The sequence below is a fragment of the Anser brachyrhynchus genome (assembly GCF_964034855.1).
Source record: "Anser brachyrhynchus genome assembly, chromosome: 2".
NCBI lineage: Eukaryota > Metazoa > Chordata > Aves > Anseriformes > Anatidae > Anser > Anser brachyrhynchus.
The window spans coordinates 88382495-88402094 of NC_137695.1; the positions used below are offsets into that span (position 1 = coordinate 88382495).

General features: G+C 37.9%; 1 protein-coding gene across 11 annotated transcripts in view; it reads right to left on the reverse strand.

Annotated features, from left to right (window-relative positions):
• COBL (cordon-bleu WH2 repeat protein) overlaps positions 1-19600 on the reverse strand; it is a 154141-nt gene that overhangs the window by 42051 nt on the left and 92490 nt on the right. For 6 of the 11 annotated variants that reach the window (XM_080580392.1, XM_080580399.1, XM_080580396.1 and 3 more), the window contains 2 exons: positions 9098-9236; positions 6050-6220 (listed from right to left, as the gene is read on the reverse strand). In XM_080580392.1, the coding sequence (XP_080436518.1) occupies positions 6050-6220; positions 9098-9236 (310 nt within the window). The remainder of the gene's footprint in view (positions 1-6049; positions 6221-9097; positions 9237-19600) is intronic. The other 5 variants (XM_080580394.1, XM_080580393.1, XM_080580402.1 and 2 more) reach the window with 1 other exon arrangement.

Genomic DNA, 19600 nt, shown 5'->3' on the forward strand with positions numbered 1-19600 from the left:
ATTAATGATAGAGCATAAGCATAATTTCTTAAAATGATTTCTTGTAAAGATACAGTACTTTTTATTTTTTAAGTGTTGTTCAACACTATATATATGTACCTAGCATTTATGAAATTTTAAGAAACAAAGGATATGAGCTAGCAAAAGCATGGATTTTCTTTAAAAAAAATCAGGAAGACAAGAGCTAGCTAGCTAAAATGGGTCATCAAAATATTTTACATAGAAATTTGACAGACAATACCAATTTCCACAAACTTTTTTTTAAAGGAAAATTTTGCAATTTAATACAAAAAGCAAGTATATTAAGGATGAGTCATGAATTTTTTTAGTTTTCACCTAGAGCTTTTTCAAGTTTCAGCAGACCACATGGAAACAGCTTCTCACAGCAAACTGTCAGATATATGGAGAGGGTCAGAATTATATTCTTTCATGGCAAGGAAATTTTTTCATCAAAAATGTAATTTACTTGAAAACTTGAGCTTCCACTAAGCTAAACTGGTGTCAATACACACAACTGCTTTTACAACACACTGTACTTCTACACTGTGCTCAGTATAAACCCCTTTGTTTCACCACTTCATTACTCCACTTTTATACTAGTCTTAACTCCATGGGGCATATAACTCTGTGGAGTTACAAATAGGATGTAAATAGAGTAATGAGAAGGGGTAAATTAGCTTCTTAATCTTCACATTGTGAATATCTACTAGTTGTTTCTTTGTTTTATTTTATTTATTTTTTTTAAGAGAGAAGACTTACAATTAAACCATTCTCCTGTCTTAAGAAGCTATTACAAAGTACCTGGCAGCATCGAGAGTTCAATTCCACTCCGCTTTTATTAGAATACCTTAGGGTATTAAGTATACTTTCTGAGGCATCACTTAGAACTTATTAACTACATGTCATATTTGTATTAAAAACCATCAGAACCCTTTTTAGTCATGTTTCATATTATCTGTAGGAATGCTTTGTTTTCTTATTCTCCGTTTTGCCTACCTGGAAAGGATTCAAGATGAACATGATTGTTTGCTTGAGGGTAAAACAATAATTTTTCATCATTTAAATTATAGTTATGTATTGCAACTCACTAATTTAAGTAACATAAATGTCTTAAATCACGGTACATGTGAGGTCAGAATAGTTCTGGGTGTGTGCACCATTGCAGTTCATAAAACCTATGTTTATAATTCAGAATCATTAAAAATACATGCCTTATGGGCTGTTCACACGAAGGACTTTCTTCAGTGAAAAGAAGTTTTCGTTAAGTACAGTCCTATAGCTGATATAATTATAACTTACTGAGTATTCCTATTACAACTGTAAAAAGGGGACTTGAGGAACGAGATTTATCTTGAGCAAACGGTGTTTGCATCTTTTGTTACAGAAATAGAACACACACCTTGATTTCCATAGGATGTCTCCAACATCAAGATAAAATTAATCATACTAAGCATCAGGATGAAAGCAGAAGTAAAGCCTATGAATCAGTGCATTTGGTACTGATTCTTAGTATCCCTTTTAGGCCCATTTTAATCTGACAGATCTTTTTTTTTTTTTTTTTTTCTTGGCACCTTGACTGATAGCCAAGATATAGAAAGAATCCTGTAGTTCAACTTGCCTAGGCCATGCCCAGTTCTACTTTTGTTCCAAAGGAACAAAACATACGCTATGAAGGAAAAATAGGATAAATTTGAGAATGTAAAATGTTATACCTAGGCTAATAGAGGAAAGAAAAATGTTCTTAGGAAGTTTTCATGAAATCTTTAGATGGTATTGAAATTAAGCCACTCTTCCCTCCCCCATACACACACTGTTTGAAACAACAAATCAAATCAAACCATGGCTCAAAATAAAGACAATATTTTGAAAAAGAACAGACAAATGTATGGATAATCTTTCTGAGACTGATATATAGATTTATATAACACAGCATTCAGTTCTGGAGCATACATCTCACAAATGAGTAGGAACAACAGCCAAAAATAATCAATAGTAATTAAAAGAGAATGTGCAAGTTCAAAAAGAAAGGAAGCTGAAATCTCAGTCAGAAAGAAAAAAAAGTTCTTTTCCAGCAGGGAAAGAAGAAAGCCAACAGAAGAATCAGGGTAGCAGAGGCAACAGGAGGTTCAGAGGTATGAAGGTCATAGGAAGAGGCGGGGTCTGTCAGACGCGCTTGGTGTATGAAGGGAATGATGCACAACAATAAACTGTTGGGGGAAAAAGAGTAAAATGATAAAATTAAAAATATTGTGTACATAAGACAACATAATGGCTAGCATGCTCAGCAACCTTCAAGAATCAGATGCCCAAAGGTGTAGTTAGGTGCACACGTACTGAAATACAAAATCTCACAGATGCTCTAACTCCCTGGGTTTATGTATAAGCTAACTTGATCCCAACAGCACAACAATGATAGGCAGCATGTCTACGAACTCTGCTTAACTTGGACTGAATTTTAATTCTCTAGAAGGTACAAGACAGATGATGTTGGAGATTCAACTTCGTTCAGATCAGGCTGGAAAAGTAAAGAGTGATGGTGGTATAAGCCTCCTAAGTCACCCTTACATATTTTCTTGCCTTAAAGCCCATCTTTAAAAAAGAAAAGGCTGGGAAAACTGAAAGACTCCTTTTGCATTACTGCATTATAATAGGCCAGCAAAGTTACCTACTGAGCAGTCCACAGTTCTCAATTAATTTAGAAGCACATGTAAGAAAATGTTGTTTTCTCTCTAGGAGTTTCTCTACCTGTTTTTGCTTAAAGTTAACAAAGTCCAACCCTTAGAAACTATCCTTAATCACCGTGAAAGACTAAATATCTAAGGTGACTGAAGAAATATGGCTAAATTGCTTGTGAAACTGTCATGGCTTTTGTCAAGTGGCTTATATTACCCATCAGTATATCAATGATATCACAGAAAATGTTAAAAATTAAACATGGGGACAAGGCTCCTTTCTACTCTGTTTCTTAAAATGAACTTGTTATTACCCATCAACTAGTAGCATACATATTGTCCATATACAATAATTGGGAAATACTTCTACTAATCCTTCATCCCTTTCAAACTTTCTAAGTGATGATTGATTATTTTGATCTAAATTAAAAAAGACAAATTCAAATAATGATCTCAATTTTAAAGACAGAAGTTCATTAGCACCTTATTCAGTGTAAGAGTGAAGAATTTAAGTTCAGGATCTCACTCTACAAGAAGGTGAACTGTCTTTTATTTTTTAACCTTCTTTTTAATTTCTTACTGGATTTCTATATGATAGCTCATAACAAGCCAAATAAAAATGGCTAATCAAAGAGGTTCACAGGAGTACTGAATTTATTCTAATGACCCCCATGGCAGGGGTGTTGGGTTAGATGATCTTTAAAGGTCATTTCCAACCCAAACTGTTCTGCCTGATTCTCTGATCTATTTGAAAACACTTCAAGGCAATATGTTTTAGTTGTACCTCTAGGTACAGCAATCTTTCAATACATGGATTCTTTACCTCATATGATAGTACAGAGCTTGCTATTGAGTTGTTTCTAGAGAACTTCAGGAGCTAAATGCCAATAACCAAAGCCATGCAAGAGAGGTGTTAATCTCCATTTCTGTATTACCAAAGCACACTCAATCTTACAATCACAGGCCATGAACAATCTGATTAGTAAGATAAGGAAGGAGAAAGGATCCCATAAACATATCATTTTCAACATGCATACAACATGCAACTAAGGGTCAACCAGACCAAAAATAAACAGGAAAACCCATGTAATGAGAATAAAAAGATTAAAGAGCAAAAACCAGGAGGAACAATTGCACTCTTGTTTGTGGGAGAGACTCTTGCCATTAGAGCCAGAAAAGCCCAAATATTTTACTAAAAGCCCTATTCATGAATGACTTACGCTCTACCTAAGTTTGGAAAACTCTGTGAAGAGCGATTACCACCATCCCCTATGAAATGAAAATTCCTCACCATGGGTTTCTCAGAGCACAATGGGACGACTATGTGTTTGCTGGGAAGGAACAAGGGGTGGGGCACAGTGCCTCACAAACCATGGCAGATCATAAGGAGCAAGAATTTAAACTCCACACGATCACAGAATTATAATTTCTGAATGAGAATCACATCTTGTCTAACTGCTGCTGACAGTCACCCACTCAGCAAAAGGAGACCACAATCATTATCAAAGAAAGCTGTTTTGAGAGTGATTTCAGAACAAATATGCCTTTCATCAATATCTGGCATCATTAGCTTATCCGCCTTCCCACCTTGTTCTATGAGAAAACACTTACTGAGGTTAGAGTCAGGAAGATTGAGAACTTTGCTGTCCTTTGAATCTACTGCCAAAGTCCTATTTGCACTGCTTGAGGCATTCTCAGGCAATAAAAACCATCATTGCAAAACTCCGTTCCTATACCACTCAGTCGCTACGGTATCTAAGCACCTTTCAGAATGGCATTAAGCAATATAATTAGCATCTGTCGTGTGTGCTGCCTTTTCTCATGGGTACATCTATACACGTTTCTCTCCTGTAAAGCTATACATGACTATATCTAGGTAGCGCACAGCATAATTATAAAGCTAAACCTGTCCCTCTCCAACACTGATGCTTTAAGTCTAAAATAAATATCCACTAAGCACTACTGCTTTGCTCCTAGTAAACCGAGGATAATAAAAGCTCATGTTATGTTTCCATGTACAAGCTTAATCAAATCATTTTGGCTGGGATATTGTGTTTGTTTAAGAGCAAGTGATCGAGCGGATAACATCAGAGCTGCATTGATTAAAGTATATTTGATCACCAAGGTAGATCAGGAAAGCGTTGCAAAATATTGGAGTGGTAGAAACTCAAATGAAGCAAAAATATTAATGCAAAGAAGGCCACAACAGACTTTTAATAAAGAAAACATGGTAGGCAAGCTGATGGTATCTAGTAAAAAAAAAAAAAAAGATTTCAAGTATGATATGGTTTCTGTGCATATGCTAGTAAAGAAATGAATTAGGGTTAATCCTCAATAAGATTCAAGTTTTCTGTTAGTATGGATCTCTTTTTTTTTTTCCCTCTCTCCCCATAAAGCTCATCAATCTGTATTTCCTTAGCACAGATTTGAAAAATAATACTTTAGATTTAGTTGGCACTGAGCAGCAAAACCACTGACATTAATGTATCAGTGTAACTGCTACCTGAAGAATAATTTTGGTAAAGAAAATGTCCTGGTAAAATATCTTTGTCAAATTAACAGTTAATGGAGGCATTTCTCTATTCCACGGTTAGGAGACAGACTCCTAACCTTCAAAGAAGTGTGTCCACGAGATGCCATGATGTGCAAAGCTCTGCTGCCTTTACAGGATCTCCATGGGTGTGCAGGTCAAGCCCACAGAGAATACACTACATGATCAAAGACTTGGATCACGTACAAAGACTTAAAGACAGTCAATGGGTAAGCGTGAAAAAGCATGAAAACATGCTTTTCACAAATACACATGGATGTGGAAACTATTGCATTTTTTTGTCTGATAACAGTTATGCCCTGAGGGGAAGAGCACACAAAGGATTATCCAGAGATGTCAAGGAAGATGTGTCCATTAGGACAGGAAGGCCTTTAACAATATACAGCTTGTGTAAATGGCTTCATTTTCCTGAAGGGAGACACCCTGGAGTTTTCAACCTAGACTGATAAACCTATTGACTCTCATAGGAATTTGTGGCTGGAGAGAGAAAAATTGTTAGTACAGAAAATCAAAGATGGAGAATTAATACAAGGCAATGAACTTCTGCTTCCAGCTGGGTGAAGTCACATGTTTTGATGGTTGCTTTTAAATGCTTCCAGAAAATGGCCAGGTATCTCCAGCAAACCTGTCTCCAAATAAGTGCTTCATTTACGTTACATTAATTAGTTACACTGCATTGGGCATTTCGAAAGACAACAGGCTGGAAAAAAAAGGGAAAAAAACAGACACATATGTCCAGAGAGCAGAGAGGAAAGTCTGGAAAAGCTACCCCTGAGAATAATCATCAACAGAGATGAAACGCATATACATATATTTTGAAACATACGTTTAGGTACCAGCTTTGTTGGTGCCGTAACATCTGCTTCTCTGTAACAGACTGCTGGATCCATAATGTCTCTGTCAGGAGGAGGGTAAGGTGGGGGTGGGGGGATCACTAACTCGGGTGGACCCCGAGTGGTGCCTCTAGGAGGCTTTTGTGGCACCTGCCGTCCATCACCTACAGGGGGGATCAATCGACTAGTTACTTCAGCATCAACACAACGATTGCTACGTTTGCTGTTATTTTTAAAACACACGTCGATTTTCCCTCACCCACAACCAAAGTCTTTCTGGATCTAATTCTGCTCTTATTTAGCCCCAAATAATTACGGGAGAAGGAAAAGCCTGGTCTCTCTTAAATCAACAACAATGGGACCAGAAATAGGCTAAGCACATACATGTACATCACAGCTAACAGTTGAAATATTCACTGCTGTTTTGCCAAATATAAGGAAGGATGAAAAATCAAAAAAGAAAAGTGAAAAAAAGATATGTAAGAAAATAAAAACAAGAGAAAAATGTTTATTTTCCGTAAGTGCCAAACTGCATGAATTTGTTGACCTCTAGGATACGTTATGCGACCATTTCCCTCTCTCTATAAGAGAAAAAGGAGAATGCCTCAGATCAGTATTTTTAAGTAGGTATGTTGACGGGTTTTTCTTTTTGTGAGTAGTTTTTGTATTATTTTGACATTGCAGGGAAGCAGCTGATTAAGTCATTCTTTATAAAAGTGTTTTAAGCTATCAAAGGAAATGCTCATAACTTGCTGGAGGCTCATTTCAATGTTATGTGCGATATCTACATAAATACGTGCACCGCTGGACTATGCTGCATTAACCATTTGCAATGTCGAAAAGCTGCTGCCAGTTTGTGGTGTACAGACCTAGAGCTATTGCAATTCAGCAAGTCCTCGGAGGCTGCAAGTCAGCTGAGGAAGCAGGACTGCTTGTTCTGCTCTCATGCCCTGCCCTAAGCATCTGCTACTGGTCATAGCTGAAGACGGATGCTGGCTGAGATGGACCTCTGGTCTGTGCCATCGCTCCTAGGCTCATGCTCTGGTGTTGCTGAGAAGGGGAGCAGTGCCAAGAGGCAGGAAAAAAAAAGATTAAGCCATTCTGATTTGTTACTTAGGAGTCACTAGTTTGTAGAGATTGAAGACAATTAAATGTTGGCAAATGTGCAGACCTTTAACTGCTTTGAGGAAATTGGGCAAAATGCTTTGGGGTCAGAGTAAGTGGTTCAGTATTGAATGTGCCCCATTCGCCAGTTCCGAGGATATTTTTGATTGATCTTTTGCTTGGATTCATGTGGCTAACTTGGGAGATATACAGGTAGCTTTAATCCTTTTTTCATCATGAGGCTGCCTGTTTCTTGCAGCACTTTTCCCCCCCTCGCTACTGTCTTGCTTTTTTCACAGCTTTTCTCTCCTGCTTTCAGAGCCATCTGTGCTTTCTCATCATTTTCTTGCAAGGGCCTCAAAGAGAGGCTGTTTTACCAACCTTCCCTCACTGTAACATTTTTTTCTTGTTAATGAACGTATTCATTCAAGAAAGTAGCAGAAAATGAAAAGCACTGGGGATCGGGCTACTGTGGGACGAGTTCTTTGTTGGTGTAAATTAATAAGGCTCCATTAAAGTAAACGATACTACAGAACCCTACATAACAGAGTCTGGCCAGCAAGCATTTATGTACACAGCACTGAATGGACTAGAAGTGGTTATGCTCTGCTTTATTTCAGCTGTAACGTTATGAGCACTGATACAAAATAAAATTAACACTTACAAAAAGTTGAAGCACCAAATGTCATCAATAAGTAACCTGCAACAGGGCAAGGCATGAGGAGTTTCAGGCTGTGGCATCAGCAACAGTTAAAAGTAAGCCGATTTGCTGAAAACCCCTGTATTATATGTCACAGTGATAACGTTCCCCTTGGAGGGCTTAAATAAGAGATGTCAATGGAGTCGAGCATGTCACAAGATAATGGACTCCTGCTGCTACATAAATGCTGAGGCATTAAATGTGAAGCATTTACTGTAAATAAATGTTGGAACAAAGCCAAGAGGTTTCTTTCTAAACTGTGAGGCATTCATAATGTAAGCAATTATGTATGACAGGATGTCATATCTGTATGTCTTAGGCACTTTATGGAACATGAGGTCAAAGACATGAACTGAAGTGCATTGAGTGCATTACAGCACTTGAATGCTTCTCTTAATGCACTGAAAAAAATGTTTCAATATGTGGGGTTATTATCTCATATCTTTACCCATCATAAAATCACTTTGTTTGCTAAAAGCATAATCTTGGGGTCCTCACTTGGACAAAGCTCCCACCAACCTGAATGAGCTAGCAGTCAGATAATGACAGAGGTTTGGGAGAACATTTTTCAGTTTTCCTGCATGAGAGTAAAGGTGTATCACATATTGCTGAAGACTACAGTTCCCTCATCGTCACCAGCTATGTATGGAGTTCCTTTAAGAGAACTAGTTTTCTTCTTCTAGCTAAAGACTCGGGAGAGATTAATTTAGGAACAAATTCAAAATAAAAACTTCACTGACCATCAACTGACTTGATGTCAAACTTTTGGAGGCCTAAAGGAAAATAAAATGTCTTCAGGCTTTAGGAACATGAGGGGAACCTGAACTAGCTTAATTGTACCTCAGTTCTAGTAGATCCCATGGCTTCAGATGTATTCAGTATTGCCTTGTCTATCTCTTCACTTTCTTTTTACTAGCAAAATGACCACGACCTTAGAGGCACAGAATAGACCCAGGGCTAGTGCTTTTTAATATCTAACTCATACAAAACATTCAAATCATCTGACAAGTGTCATCCACATTTTACTGTCTTCTGGTCCTCTGAATGGTGCCATTAAAATGAGGTAATATAGAAACACTTATTTCCAGACTTTCATTCTGCAATGTAAATGCATTCTCCCCCCCAGCCAAGTTACAAAAGTTCCCAACTCACAGCATAACAGAATTAAAGAAACTTTGAACAGTGAGTGTTGAAAGCACATGCATGGAATTACACAGGAGAAAACAGCATCTCTCACCCATTGTGCTCTTCCTCTTGTCTTCCACTTCTTCTGTCCTATTTGGCATGGCAGGAGTGGGTGGAGCAGACAGAGTTGGTGGAAGAGGTGCACGCCTCTTCTTTTTCTGTAAATCGTTTAGGGATGCTCCTTGCGAAATCTAGAAAAATTGAAAAATATGCACAGTAAAGGATGCGTGTGTTTTTTTTTTCTTAAGTTACCAGTAACAAAAAAGTGTTTGTCGTATGCTAATTGCTAATTTCTTTAGCACACAGCATCACCAAAATATTTATAATATGTATTTATAGTGAGGAGATTGAAAAGACAGACCAGAAGAGGTGTAGCAAGGCACTTGGAAGGAATGGGGCAAGAATCTCAGAGATATGTCACAGCAGGACTACCAGTATGCTTCATTTGATGGTTCTGATAGAAGGGAATTGGTGAGCAACACAGAGTATGACACTACATGCGATGTTAGGCTTAACCCATCGCATGGTTAAAAACTCCAATCTGTACATGTAGGTAATAAATACTCTCATTTCTTTCATTTTTCTCTCAAACTGATGTTTCAGGACTTGTGAGAGAAGAACCAAAATTGAAGGTCTGCTTGTATGATGATAAGAGATCATAACATACTCTGTTTATGTCTACTGGACTTCTTAGACATACTTCTGAAGATCTGTAACACCTCTGCTTCCAATAATTGCGACACGTTGGTTGGCCAGCCAAAACTTCATTACTGTTTATACTGCTTTTTAAAATATGGAAAATTCTATTACAAGCGACTTGGGTTTCACTGCATTGCATAATATTTTCTGTTGATTATTGGAACTTAGCTCTATTTCTTTTCACCGGAAGAATAATTAAAAAAAAAAAAAAGTAGGAAAATCTGTTGAATTTTTGTATTTGAAAGGTACTGGCAATGCTAGACAGAACCAAGCGCAGCTGAGGCAGAGGGTAATGGAAGCTGCCCACACATAGCATGCTGTTGGAATTCCTCAGTCTTCCCTCACATTGCTTCTCTGCTCTGTCCATCCTGATACTCCACATAGCTGAAGATATCTAATATACAGAATTTCCCAGTGGTTTTCTAATATTACAAAGGTCTAAATAATAATAATAATCATCATCATCTCCCCTTTAATCCAAAGGGCTAATGAACCCCTAAAACGCATTTGTTGTGGGAGATTTCATTAAATAAATAGTAGCTTCACACTGCTCAAAGCTATTATCAGAGTTCAGAGGAAAAGCATTCATTTGTATAAGTCTTTTCATAGACTGAGTGAAAACTCTTAGGATAAATGATTTTTACAGAGAACAGGACCTGAATAGAGCCTCCCTCACTTAGCCTTCCTTTTTAAAAGCCCTCAGGAAGGGCTTAAGTTTATAAAACATGGACATTCAGTTCCCACCTTCCAGGACAATGCTCTAACAACTACACCACATGACATTCGGATGATCTCCACCCGTTCTTCGCGTCCTGCACACAGCAAAACTTGGTAGTAACAGAACTGGAAATAGAGCACGTTAATCAGGATGAGCTGCAGCTTCCTAGCAAACAGATTCTGTAAGGTGGAGGGGGCAGAGGGTGGGAAAGGGAAGGTGTCCTGGTGTTGGTACCTGCTACCATGTTTTGTTTTTCTACTTTACGTTAAATATCCATTGGATAGAGTGCATGACTAAAGCCAGTCAGGCCAATCTAGATAAACCTGGCTAGAGTTAATGGCAAAGAATGTTGGCCAAAACTTCATGGAATTTGAAAAAAATAGCCTCCAGGAAAGAGCACCAGGCCAAACATTCAGAAATAGTTACAGCAAAATTTTAAAGCTTCTTTGAAAAACTTTTGCCTGAATTAATAATGTTACTCCATATTAAGATAGGGCACCTCTCCTGATGAAGATACTGTCTGCCTCTGCCAATTGTTAGAAACAGACTACTATTAACCAAAGTTGGATTTAATATTATTTTTAATACTTATAGAACCAGAAGGACCAATACTCAGCTGAAGATGGATGGGAAACTCTGTTCAGTGAAACAGACTCATCAAGCTTTGGTTTTGCAGATGAGGAATTACACAGATGACAGCTACCTAATTCTGCATTCTTCTCCATGCCTGTTTGGGGTAATTGGCAAATAAGCAGTTAGAAAAAAAATCACATTCTTCTGCGCTGCCTTTTACAATAACTAAAGACATCTAAGCGTTTAATACTGTATCTTGATTCCTCAGGATACTACCTTACAAAGAGAAAATTATCAATCAAAGTTGGGACTAAACATTTAAATCTGACCATACTGTCTCCAAAATTCAGCAGCTATGAAGAATCATTTGGGAGACAGACAGAAACTTCCCCAGCACTTCACAAGCACAAGCTATGACTTTAGCAGCTATTTAATAGCATTTTGTAGCTTCCAAATTCACTCCTGTCTCTCCAGGCAGAAAGGTCATTTTATTTGAGGACAACAATGGATGGGCTGGTGATTTAAATGATAAGCCTAGGAAATCTTGAGAGTCAAGGCAGAAAGAAACGTGTTTTCTACTTGAAATGACAGAGATCACTAGTCAACCTTCACTGAGTACCAGGTGAGTGAAGGATATTATTTTGCCATAATCAAATTCCTCAAAGATAAATTGCAGATTTAGAAAGAAAAAAGAATCCTTAACAGAAGCCAACATAAATGAGCTATATGCTTTCTTATTTAGTTGAACCTTCTAGGAACATTACATAGATGTATGGACAAACAAAAGTGCTACTGCTAAAGAAAAGGCTAGAAAATAGCTAGAACACAACTGCAATAATGAAAGTTTGGTGAAATACACACAAAAATGCTTTTATCATACTGTCAGCTAAGTGCAGCATACTTCACAAAACCTATGAAGAAGATGAAAAGCTTGCTTAAAGCTAGACATACTACCATGTATATAAGAAGTGTCTAAGCTAGACATACTACCATGTATATAAGAAGTGTCTAGTTCAAGAACAGGTTGTAAAAATTGTTAAAGTAGTTCTTTAAAGCCAATCTCAGTAAACCTATGAGGCTCAATATAAATAGCAAAAAAACACAAAGAACATTCTGTTTCCTTCTTGCAATTGTATATACCAAAACAATAGAACTTGAAAATAATTTGTTATGACTGGTTGTTTCTTTTATAAAGAAATCAAGCCTTAACAACATTATCTGAAGTAATTTCCCATCCAAACTTTGTTACAGGATCCCCTCTCCGAGTGTAACACAGTATTTCCTATTCTTAGCACCTGTGCTTCACCTATGTAGAGTTAGATGGAATTATTAGGTGAGCTTCCAGTTATGCAACAAATACATAACTTTTAAAGACGTTAGTGACTGTTCTCTGACTATAACTAACACCATAAACTGAGCTAGAGATGAATAAAGTGGTCCGAAAGGACCTAAATCTGAGAAATAAAGCAATTCCTATTCCCATATTGATTATACCACATACGATGCAAAAAAACAAACAAAAGAAAACCCACACATTTTCCATTAAATTCATGTCATGGCTCACATACTGTTTGAAATATACTTTCAATATTGCAGACAAAATATTTGAGGAATATGCTGAATGTGGTGTACCTCTGTGAAAGCTCAAAACCTTTATTAAAATTTGAGGGCTTAAAATAAAATTTTGGAATATATTTGGGGCAAAATAGTAAACTCATAGGTAGGCTATGTGCCAAAATTGTGAGGAAGGGCATCCTACAAAGCTAGTGCTTGAACACATTAATCAGTAGCATTTGATAGTCATCTTACTTGCAAAAGGCCTGTGGATACAGTACCAGTGGATTTGTAAACAGTGGATGTGTTCATGGCACCAAGCCTGTCAGAGTACAAGAAGTGTTTGAACAACGCTCTCAGGCATATGGTTTGATTTTTGGGTGGTCCTGTGTGGAGCCAAGAGCTGGACTTGATGATCCTTGTGGGTCCCTTCCAACTCACGATATTCTATGATTCTGTGATTCTAATTTTTTTTAAATGTGTAAGAGTCCAGTATTTTCTTTGGGTTAGGTTGCAATGAATATGCATTCATGAAAAATCATAGAACCATAGAACGGTCTGGGTTGGAAGGGACCTTAAAGACCACCCAGTTCCAACCCCCTGCCATGGGCAGGGACACCTCCCACCAGACCAGGTTGCCCAAAGCCCCATCCAGCCTGGCCTTGAACACCTCCAGGGATGGGGCATCCACAGCTTCTCTGGGCAGCCTGTGCCACTGCCTCACCACCTTCTGAGTGAAGAATTTCTTCCTTATATCTAATCTAAACCTACCCTCTCTTAGTTTAAAGCCATTCCCCCTTGTCCTGTCACTACACTCCCTGACACAGAGTCCCTCCCCAGCTTTCCTGTAGGCCCCCTTTAGGCACTGGAAGGCCGCTGTAAGGTCTCCCTGGGGCCTTTTCGTCTCCAGGCTGAACAACCACAACTCCCTCAGCCTGTCTTCATGGGAGAGGTGCTCCAGCCCTCTGATCATCTTTGTGGCCTTCTTCTAGACTGATCATCTTCATCTTCTGGACTCATTCTAATAGGCCCATGTCCTTCTTCTGCTGGGGGCCCCAGAGCTGAACGCAGTGCTACTGTGGGGGCCTCACAAGAGCAGAATAGAGGGGAAGAATCACCTCCTTTGACCTTAATGCATCCTTGAAAAATGCACATAGTGCATCTTTGTTAAACGACAGAATACAGTAATGTTGTAAGTCCTATAGTTTTGACTTGCCTAGTAAAGTATGAGGCAACTATCAAGGTATTTTGAAATGGTGATACTAGCAGGTAAAAATGCTTAAGCTAGTACTAAAAGCCCAGCTGGATTTTGTGGACTTGAGGGGAAAATATCAGGAAACTTCTACACTGGATGGTGAAGGCCAACTTGAAGCTTTCTATGAACCTTTTCTATGCCTTTCAAGCAATGCTTTGTCCATTTATTGAATAGCTGAGGGAGATTTCATCATCAGCAATTGCTGTGTTAGGACACAGAGACCTGGGGCGAATACAAGACAGAAGAGAGACATGGACTTTCTGCAGGGCTGAGAAACAGCTTGGAAAAAAGATGGGTGATCCCAGCTCAGAAGCACAACTAGGGACACAAGGAGGGAAGAATAACCTAAAAACTGCCATGGAAAGACCCTCTTGGACTTGTGCAATAAAAGCAAACAGCAACTTGAGTTACTTGGAACAACTGTGGGTATCTGTATCGTAGTTGGTGTCTACACCTACTGGAGAAAGCTTTGTCAATTGACAGACGAATATAAACTGTTCTAACAGAAGCTCTCCTCCACCAGTGGACCTAGTCAATATGTGATTGAGGTGTTAAAAAAAGTGCATAGCTTGTCTTTCAAAATCCAAACTACTCTTCCTAGTATTTTCATAAAAACAAGAAATGTTTGTCTTAGAGCAACAGATTTTTCCTTTCATTCTCACTGTTATCATTTTTACCATAGACCAGGGAAAATCGAAACTTGAAAACCTAACAAGGTTAGGTTTGCTTTTTATCAAAATCACCCTTAAAGCTATTTTCTTTCTGCTTAAACATTGCAGCTACAGATGATACGCTTATTCTATCAGCAACAGGATTATGGACTGCTTTTAAAGGATGTCCCATGATGGTTTAGCATATATGAATCAAATATTTTATAGTAAATGATATAAATTGTGTGAACTAAGCTCATACTCTCTTGCTCATTTCTCTTTTTTTATGCAACATGTCAGGATCACTTATTGTTTTTCAGAATGTTTGTATTTTTGTGACTTTTGTCTAATTTGTATGTAAAACATGTTCAGGGAAACAGTGAGTGATTATTTGTAAAAAATATTTTTAGAAGCAAATAAAAATAATTGGAAAAAGAACACACATGGATTCAATCACAGGCATGCCCTAACTACAAACTGGTTTCTGTCATCCAACACAGACTAGACACACACTGATTTAAGCAAGCCAGATTTCAATACACCTGCTGGTGATGATACTGTGTGGGGTCAGAATGCCTATTGAATTACAGGATTGTTTAAATATGACCCACAGAAAATTTCAGAGTTAATTTTTAACTAAACAAACAACAGTATCACCCAAAACTATGTGTGGGACCATCCCAATTCTTCTCCCCTCACACAGAACTGTAAGAGATCTTGAAATAATTAAGAGCCATTTCACAATAAGCTCTGGAAATAAAAAGACACATTTATTAACCACTTTTAAACTCTTGATATAACTGTAACTGAACTGAAGCTTTTGCAGCATTGTACGAAAGACAAGTGGTAGGTTGGTATGCTAGTAAGATTTATGGCTTAAGAGTTTTTAAAATATTTTTGCTATGATTTTGTACATAATTTAAGGCAGTTGAGAAGAAAATATTTTGATCCAAGAGGAGCTGTTCTAGGAAAATCAGAGAGATAAATCTTTCAGCTGCAGAACGGAGACATAAATCTGTCCACTAAACTTGATGATATAAAAGCTACTCTATCCAGCTGATTCTGCATTTTCACAGGGTAACAGATGCTTCAACATGCCTAGCACCAGAAACCACAAGAAGTCCCAACTGAACGTTAATGTGTCTTAAACAACATTTACTCATATGTCTAATATTCCCTGGACAGGTCATACATTATTAGGCTTTTCACTGACATTAGGCATACACTGACAAAGGGAAATTCTGGGAGCTCTCAAAGAAACTGAGCTTATGAGCAATTCATGAGGCTGACCACCGTCAGTTACACTGTATTAAACTGTCTATTCAGCACTGAACTTCTAGCTTGCTTCCTTATTGGGTAGCACTCCATTACCGTTGATTAAAAACTGAATTTCTAATCCATGAGTATGTTGTAGTGGCATTCAAAGACAGAAGTCTGATGTTTCCCAAAAACATGTCTTTATGTTGCAGAATGCATTTGAGTGGTGGGATATTTAAAGTGCCTACTAGGATGCCATGCAATGCAACAACATATTGTAAAAGCAACATACACATGGATACTAAAAAAAACTGGCACATGGAAACAGCTTGAAAAAGCATATTCTTTGAAAAACTTGTCATTTTGATAAAATGCATAGAAATGACTACATTTCAAAAACTGGCAAGAAGCTTCTCTGGCTCGGTCATTTCAGTACTGTACATCTTGATTTTCTAGTCCTGGATCTCACAAATGAATAGGATAAAAGTAAAAGTAATGGGAGATTTTGAAATAAACCATACGAAGATAAGAAATGAATACTGTGATAGCAAGATTGATCATCTGACATTTGGATTGACTGGACCCAAGGTCTTGCACTACCTTTGACATGTCAGTCTCACACAGCACACGTTTACATGGGGAGATTCCCAAGCTGCTGCCAAAATGCAGCACTAGTAACTCACATGATCGTTTGGCTCATGTGATGGCTGTCCCCCTGCCATACTCATGGCCTCAGATTCTGAGCTGCTTTTCTGCTGGAAGTGTTCAGTCTCTGTGTTAAATTGGGAAGTCAGGCTTATAATTAGCGTGCAAACTGTATTGCTCTTCTGAAAATACCCTTACCATTATCATTTTAATGAGCTGCCATAAAATATTGTATAATTTTGCCCACTTTTATGCTGTTTAATTTCAAATTAAATTTCTCACATTATACCATTCTGGTATTAAACAGGATTTTGTAATGAAATTTAGTGGTCATTACCGAAACTGAATCTCTGGCTGCAAAAACAGCTCAGTATTAATAACAGATAAAAAGGTTAGCATTACTGGATTTTACAGAAATTGCTACGCTTTTGTGCTGTTTTTATTCATAAAATGAAGAAGACAAAAGTCAAGGATGTCCTTGAATGCTCAGTTGATTGGCGACAGAAAGCTAAATCAGTTGACACAAGAAAGCCACTACAAGGTGAAGGGGCAAGCTCATTTTTCCGTCTGTTTTTATTGAACACACCCTTTGTGAAATGTCATGGTCAAGGGCAGTTAAAAATTAATGTCATTCTAATCTTCTTTAAACACTTTAACTTGTTCAGCTAAATGTGTCAGACAGGAAACTATCCATAAACAAATTTGAGATGTTAAATTACTAAGATAGCTGTGATTTCCTTCTTTTGCAAAATCTCATTACTAGCTGGAATATTATTTCCACTCAAGGAAGTCACTCTACAGCAGCAAATGCTTTCACATGCATTGAAACATGTAGACTACACAAGTCTGCGGATGTTTGTTTTGGCAGAGAATTGAACTTCCTCTGTTTCTCTGAATACAATGTAATCCTCCTCATTTATGTCTTCATTTAGGGGAAAAAAATCAAAAACCTCAGTCACTTCAAATTCATATTTTAAACCACCACAAACTGATTTGCTATTAAGACTGATTTCTCTTCTAGAAATAGCCTGTGAAGTAAAACAAAAAAAGGAAAAAAAAAACAAACTCAAAATTTTCTTTTAATGTTTGTGCTTATCTTTTCAGTTAGAGCAATAAATTTGAATAGAACAATTGAGCATTAATTAGAGTTTAAAATACACAGTTGGACCGTAGCTTAATATTTCTTCTGGCAACTTTATGAATGAATTTGATAGGTGTCTGTCATACCTCCTTGAGCCACTAGTGCCTTTAGGAAAGGCCCTGGCATGAGGGTTTTACGTATAATATTTTCTTCCTCCGTATCACATTCAGGATTACAGGCTGGTTGACTAGTCGGTCTGTTGTTCTGTCCCTAAAAATCTGAGAAACGTCATAAGCCAGCTGAAGATCTGCAAAATTTAGTTTGCATCTTTGTCCAATTTTCTGCTAAAAGGATGGGCTGTAATCTAACATGTTAGGGCCAGAAAGTGGATTGCAATCACACAAACATTCTACCAGAAGCAAGGAAAACCATACCCTTTCTGCTGCCACTAAACTACATACCTCTCTGGAGCTTAGGTTTTCCTTTACACTTAGAATTTTCTCCTTTAGAGAAATTCGATGGGAATTTCTAGTGCTTAGAACAGCACCAAATCCTAAGCAACATCCTTACAATTATTCTCAATTTAGAAAAGAGCACACCGGATTTATCTGCAGTATTCGCCTTCCTTGGACAAGCCCCCTCCGTCTGCAAACACACAAAATGCCTGGGAAACATGTTTTGGGCAGTAAGTCAAGTGATAGTTTCATGTCATCATTTCCTGCTCCTCCCTGCAAATTTCCACTCAGTCTAGCTCCTTCCAGGGCTTACAAAGGGCAGCCAGAAAGCCCTACTTCCATGATCTTGAGAAACCAACGAGAAGGTGGAATAGCAAAATGGTATCACGGTGTAGATTAGACGTGTTACTATGGACTGTAGCATAACGCAGCTCTACGCCAAGCCACTCCTCACAAGTATAAGATTTTTATCACCCAAAACGATGAATGGGCTCTGCCACAAACCTTGGTTTGAGAAACCCACCATGGCATTCTGCTTCCTATCCTTGCCTGGAAGTGGCAGCAACACGCAGCTCAGCAGGGCTCGGGGACAGTCTGCTAAACTCTGATGTCCTGGTTAAGGCGGGCACACAGCAAACAGAACAACATACCCGTACCTTTGGTTGACCTACACTGTTCGTTCTTCAAAGAGATGAAAAACTGAAGTGTCATGCAGTCAAATGAACTGGATTTGCATTCCCCTCTCTCTGTTTTTATTACTTTCATGGCTTGACTGTGAATTAACTCAAACAAAAAAAAAGCTTTAGAAAGCAGTGAACAGTTTTTACTAGATTATATCTATTTGTGATGTTTCTCCTTGTTTTCTTATTTGGCTAAAAAATGACCAGAATGCAATTAAACCTGATTTACACAGCATACATTTACTTAGTTAACTTTTCTAGTATATAAATATTTACCTTTCTAATTTAAGATATAAGAAAGGTAGAGTTACAAGTGAAATCTGAAGAGTGATACAAACCCAGTTTCTAAATTAAGCAAGGGTCATTTTTCACTGCTTACTGAATGCCAGTTCTTTAGAAACCTTGCAGCTTAAAATTATCTGTCTATTTAACTTCCCCTAAATACCTTAACCGACAAAGTCTAATAATTACTCAACACATACTTTCTCTTTAATGAGAGTTAAAGCTTACGATGACATCAGCCTGTCCTATTTGTCTGTGACTTGCAAGCCAGATGAAGTTTACTTACTAAATGTTGCAACCCTGCCAAAATTCAGGGCTGCATAGAACAGTATGTTCGGGCCCTGATGTCTTGCCAGTTTTCAATGAAGTGCTTGACAGAGACCACATGTGGAGGTCAAGTGATACTATCATGATCTCACCAGATGGTAAATTGTGGTATTATTCCCAAGGCAGGTAGCATAATCTGTTCAGAAACAGTTGGCAGGTGATCCATGAACTCACAGCCAGAAGCAACTGGATTATTGCAAAAGATCAGGAATGTTATTGATGTTGGTGGAAAGACTTTTCCAAGAATTTTTCTTGCACATAATCTAAGGGCTCAACTCTGAAGCTGTATGTTTTCTTGAAAAAAAAAAAGGGGATGTATTTTATTAACTGCTATCCTAAATCAGAAGCCTTCCCATAAACAAATCTTGTACACTTACAT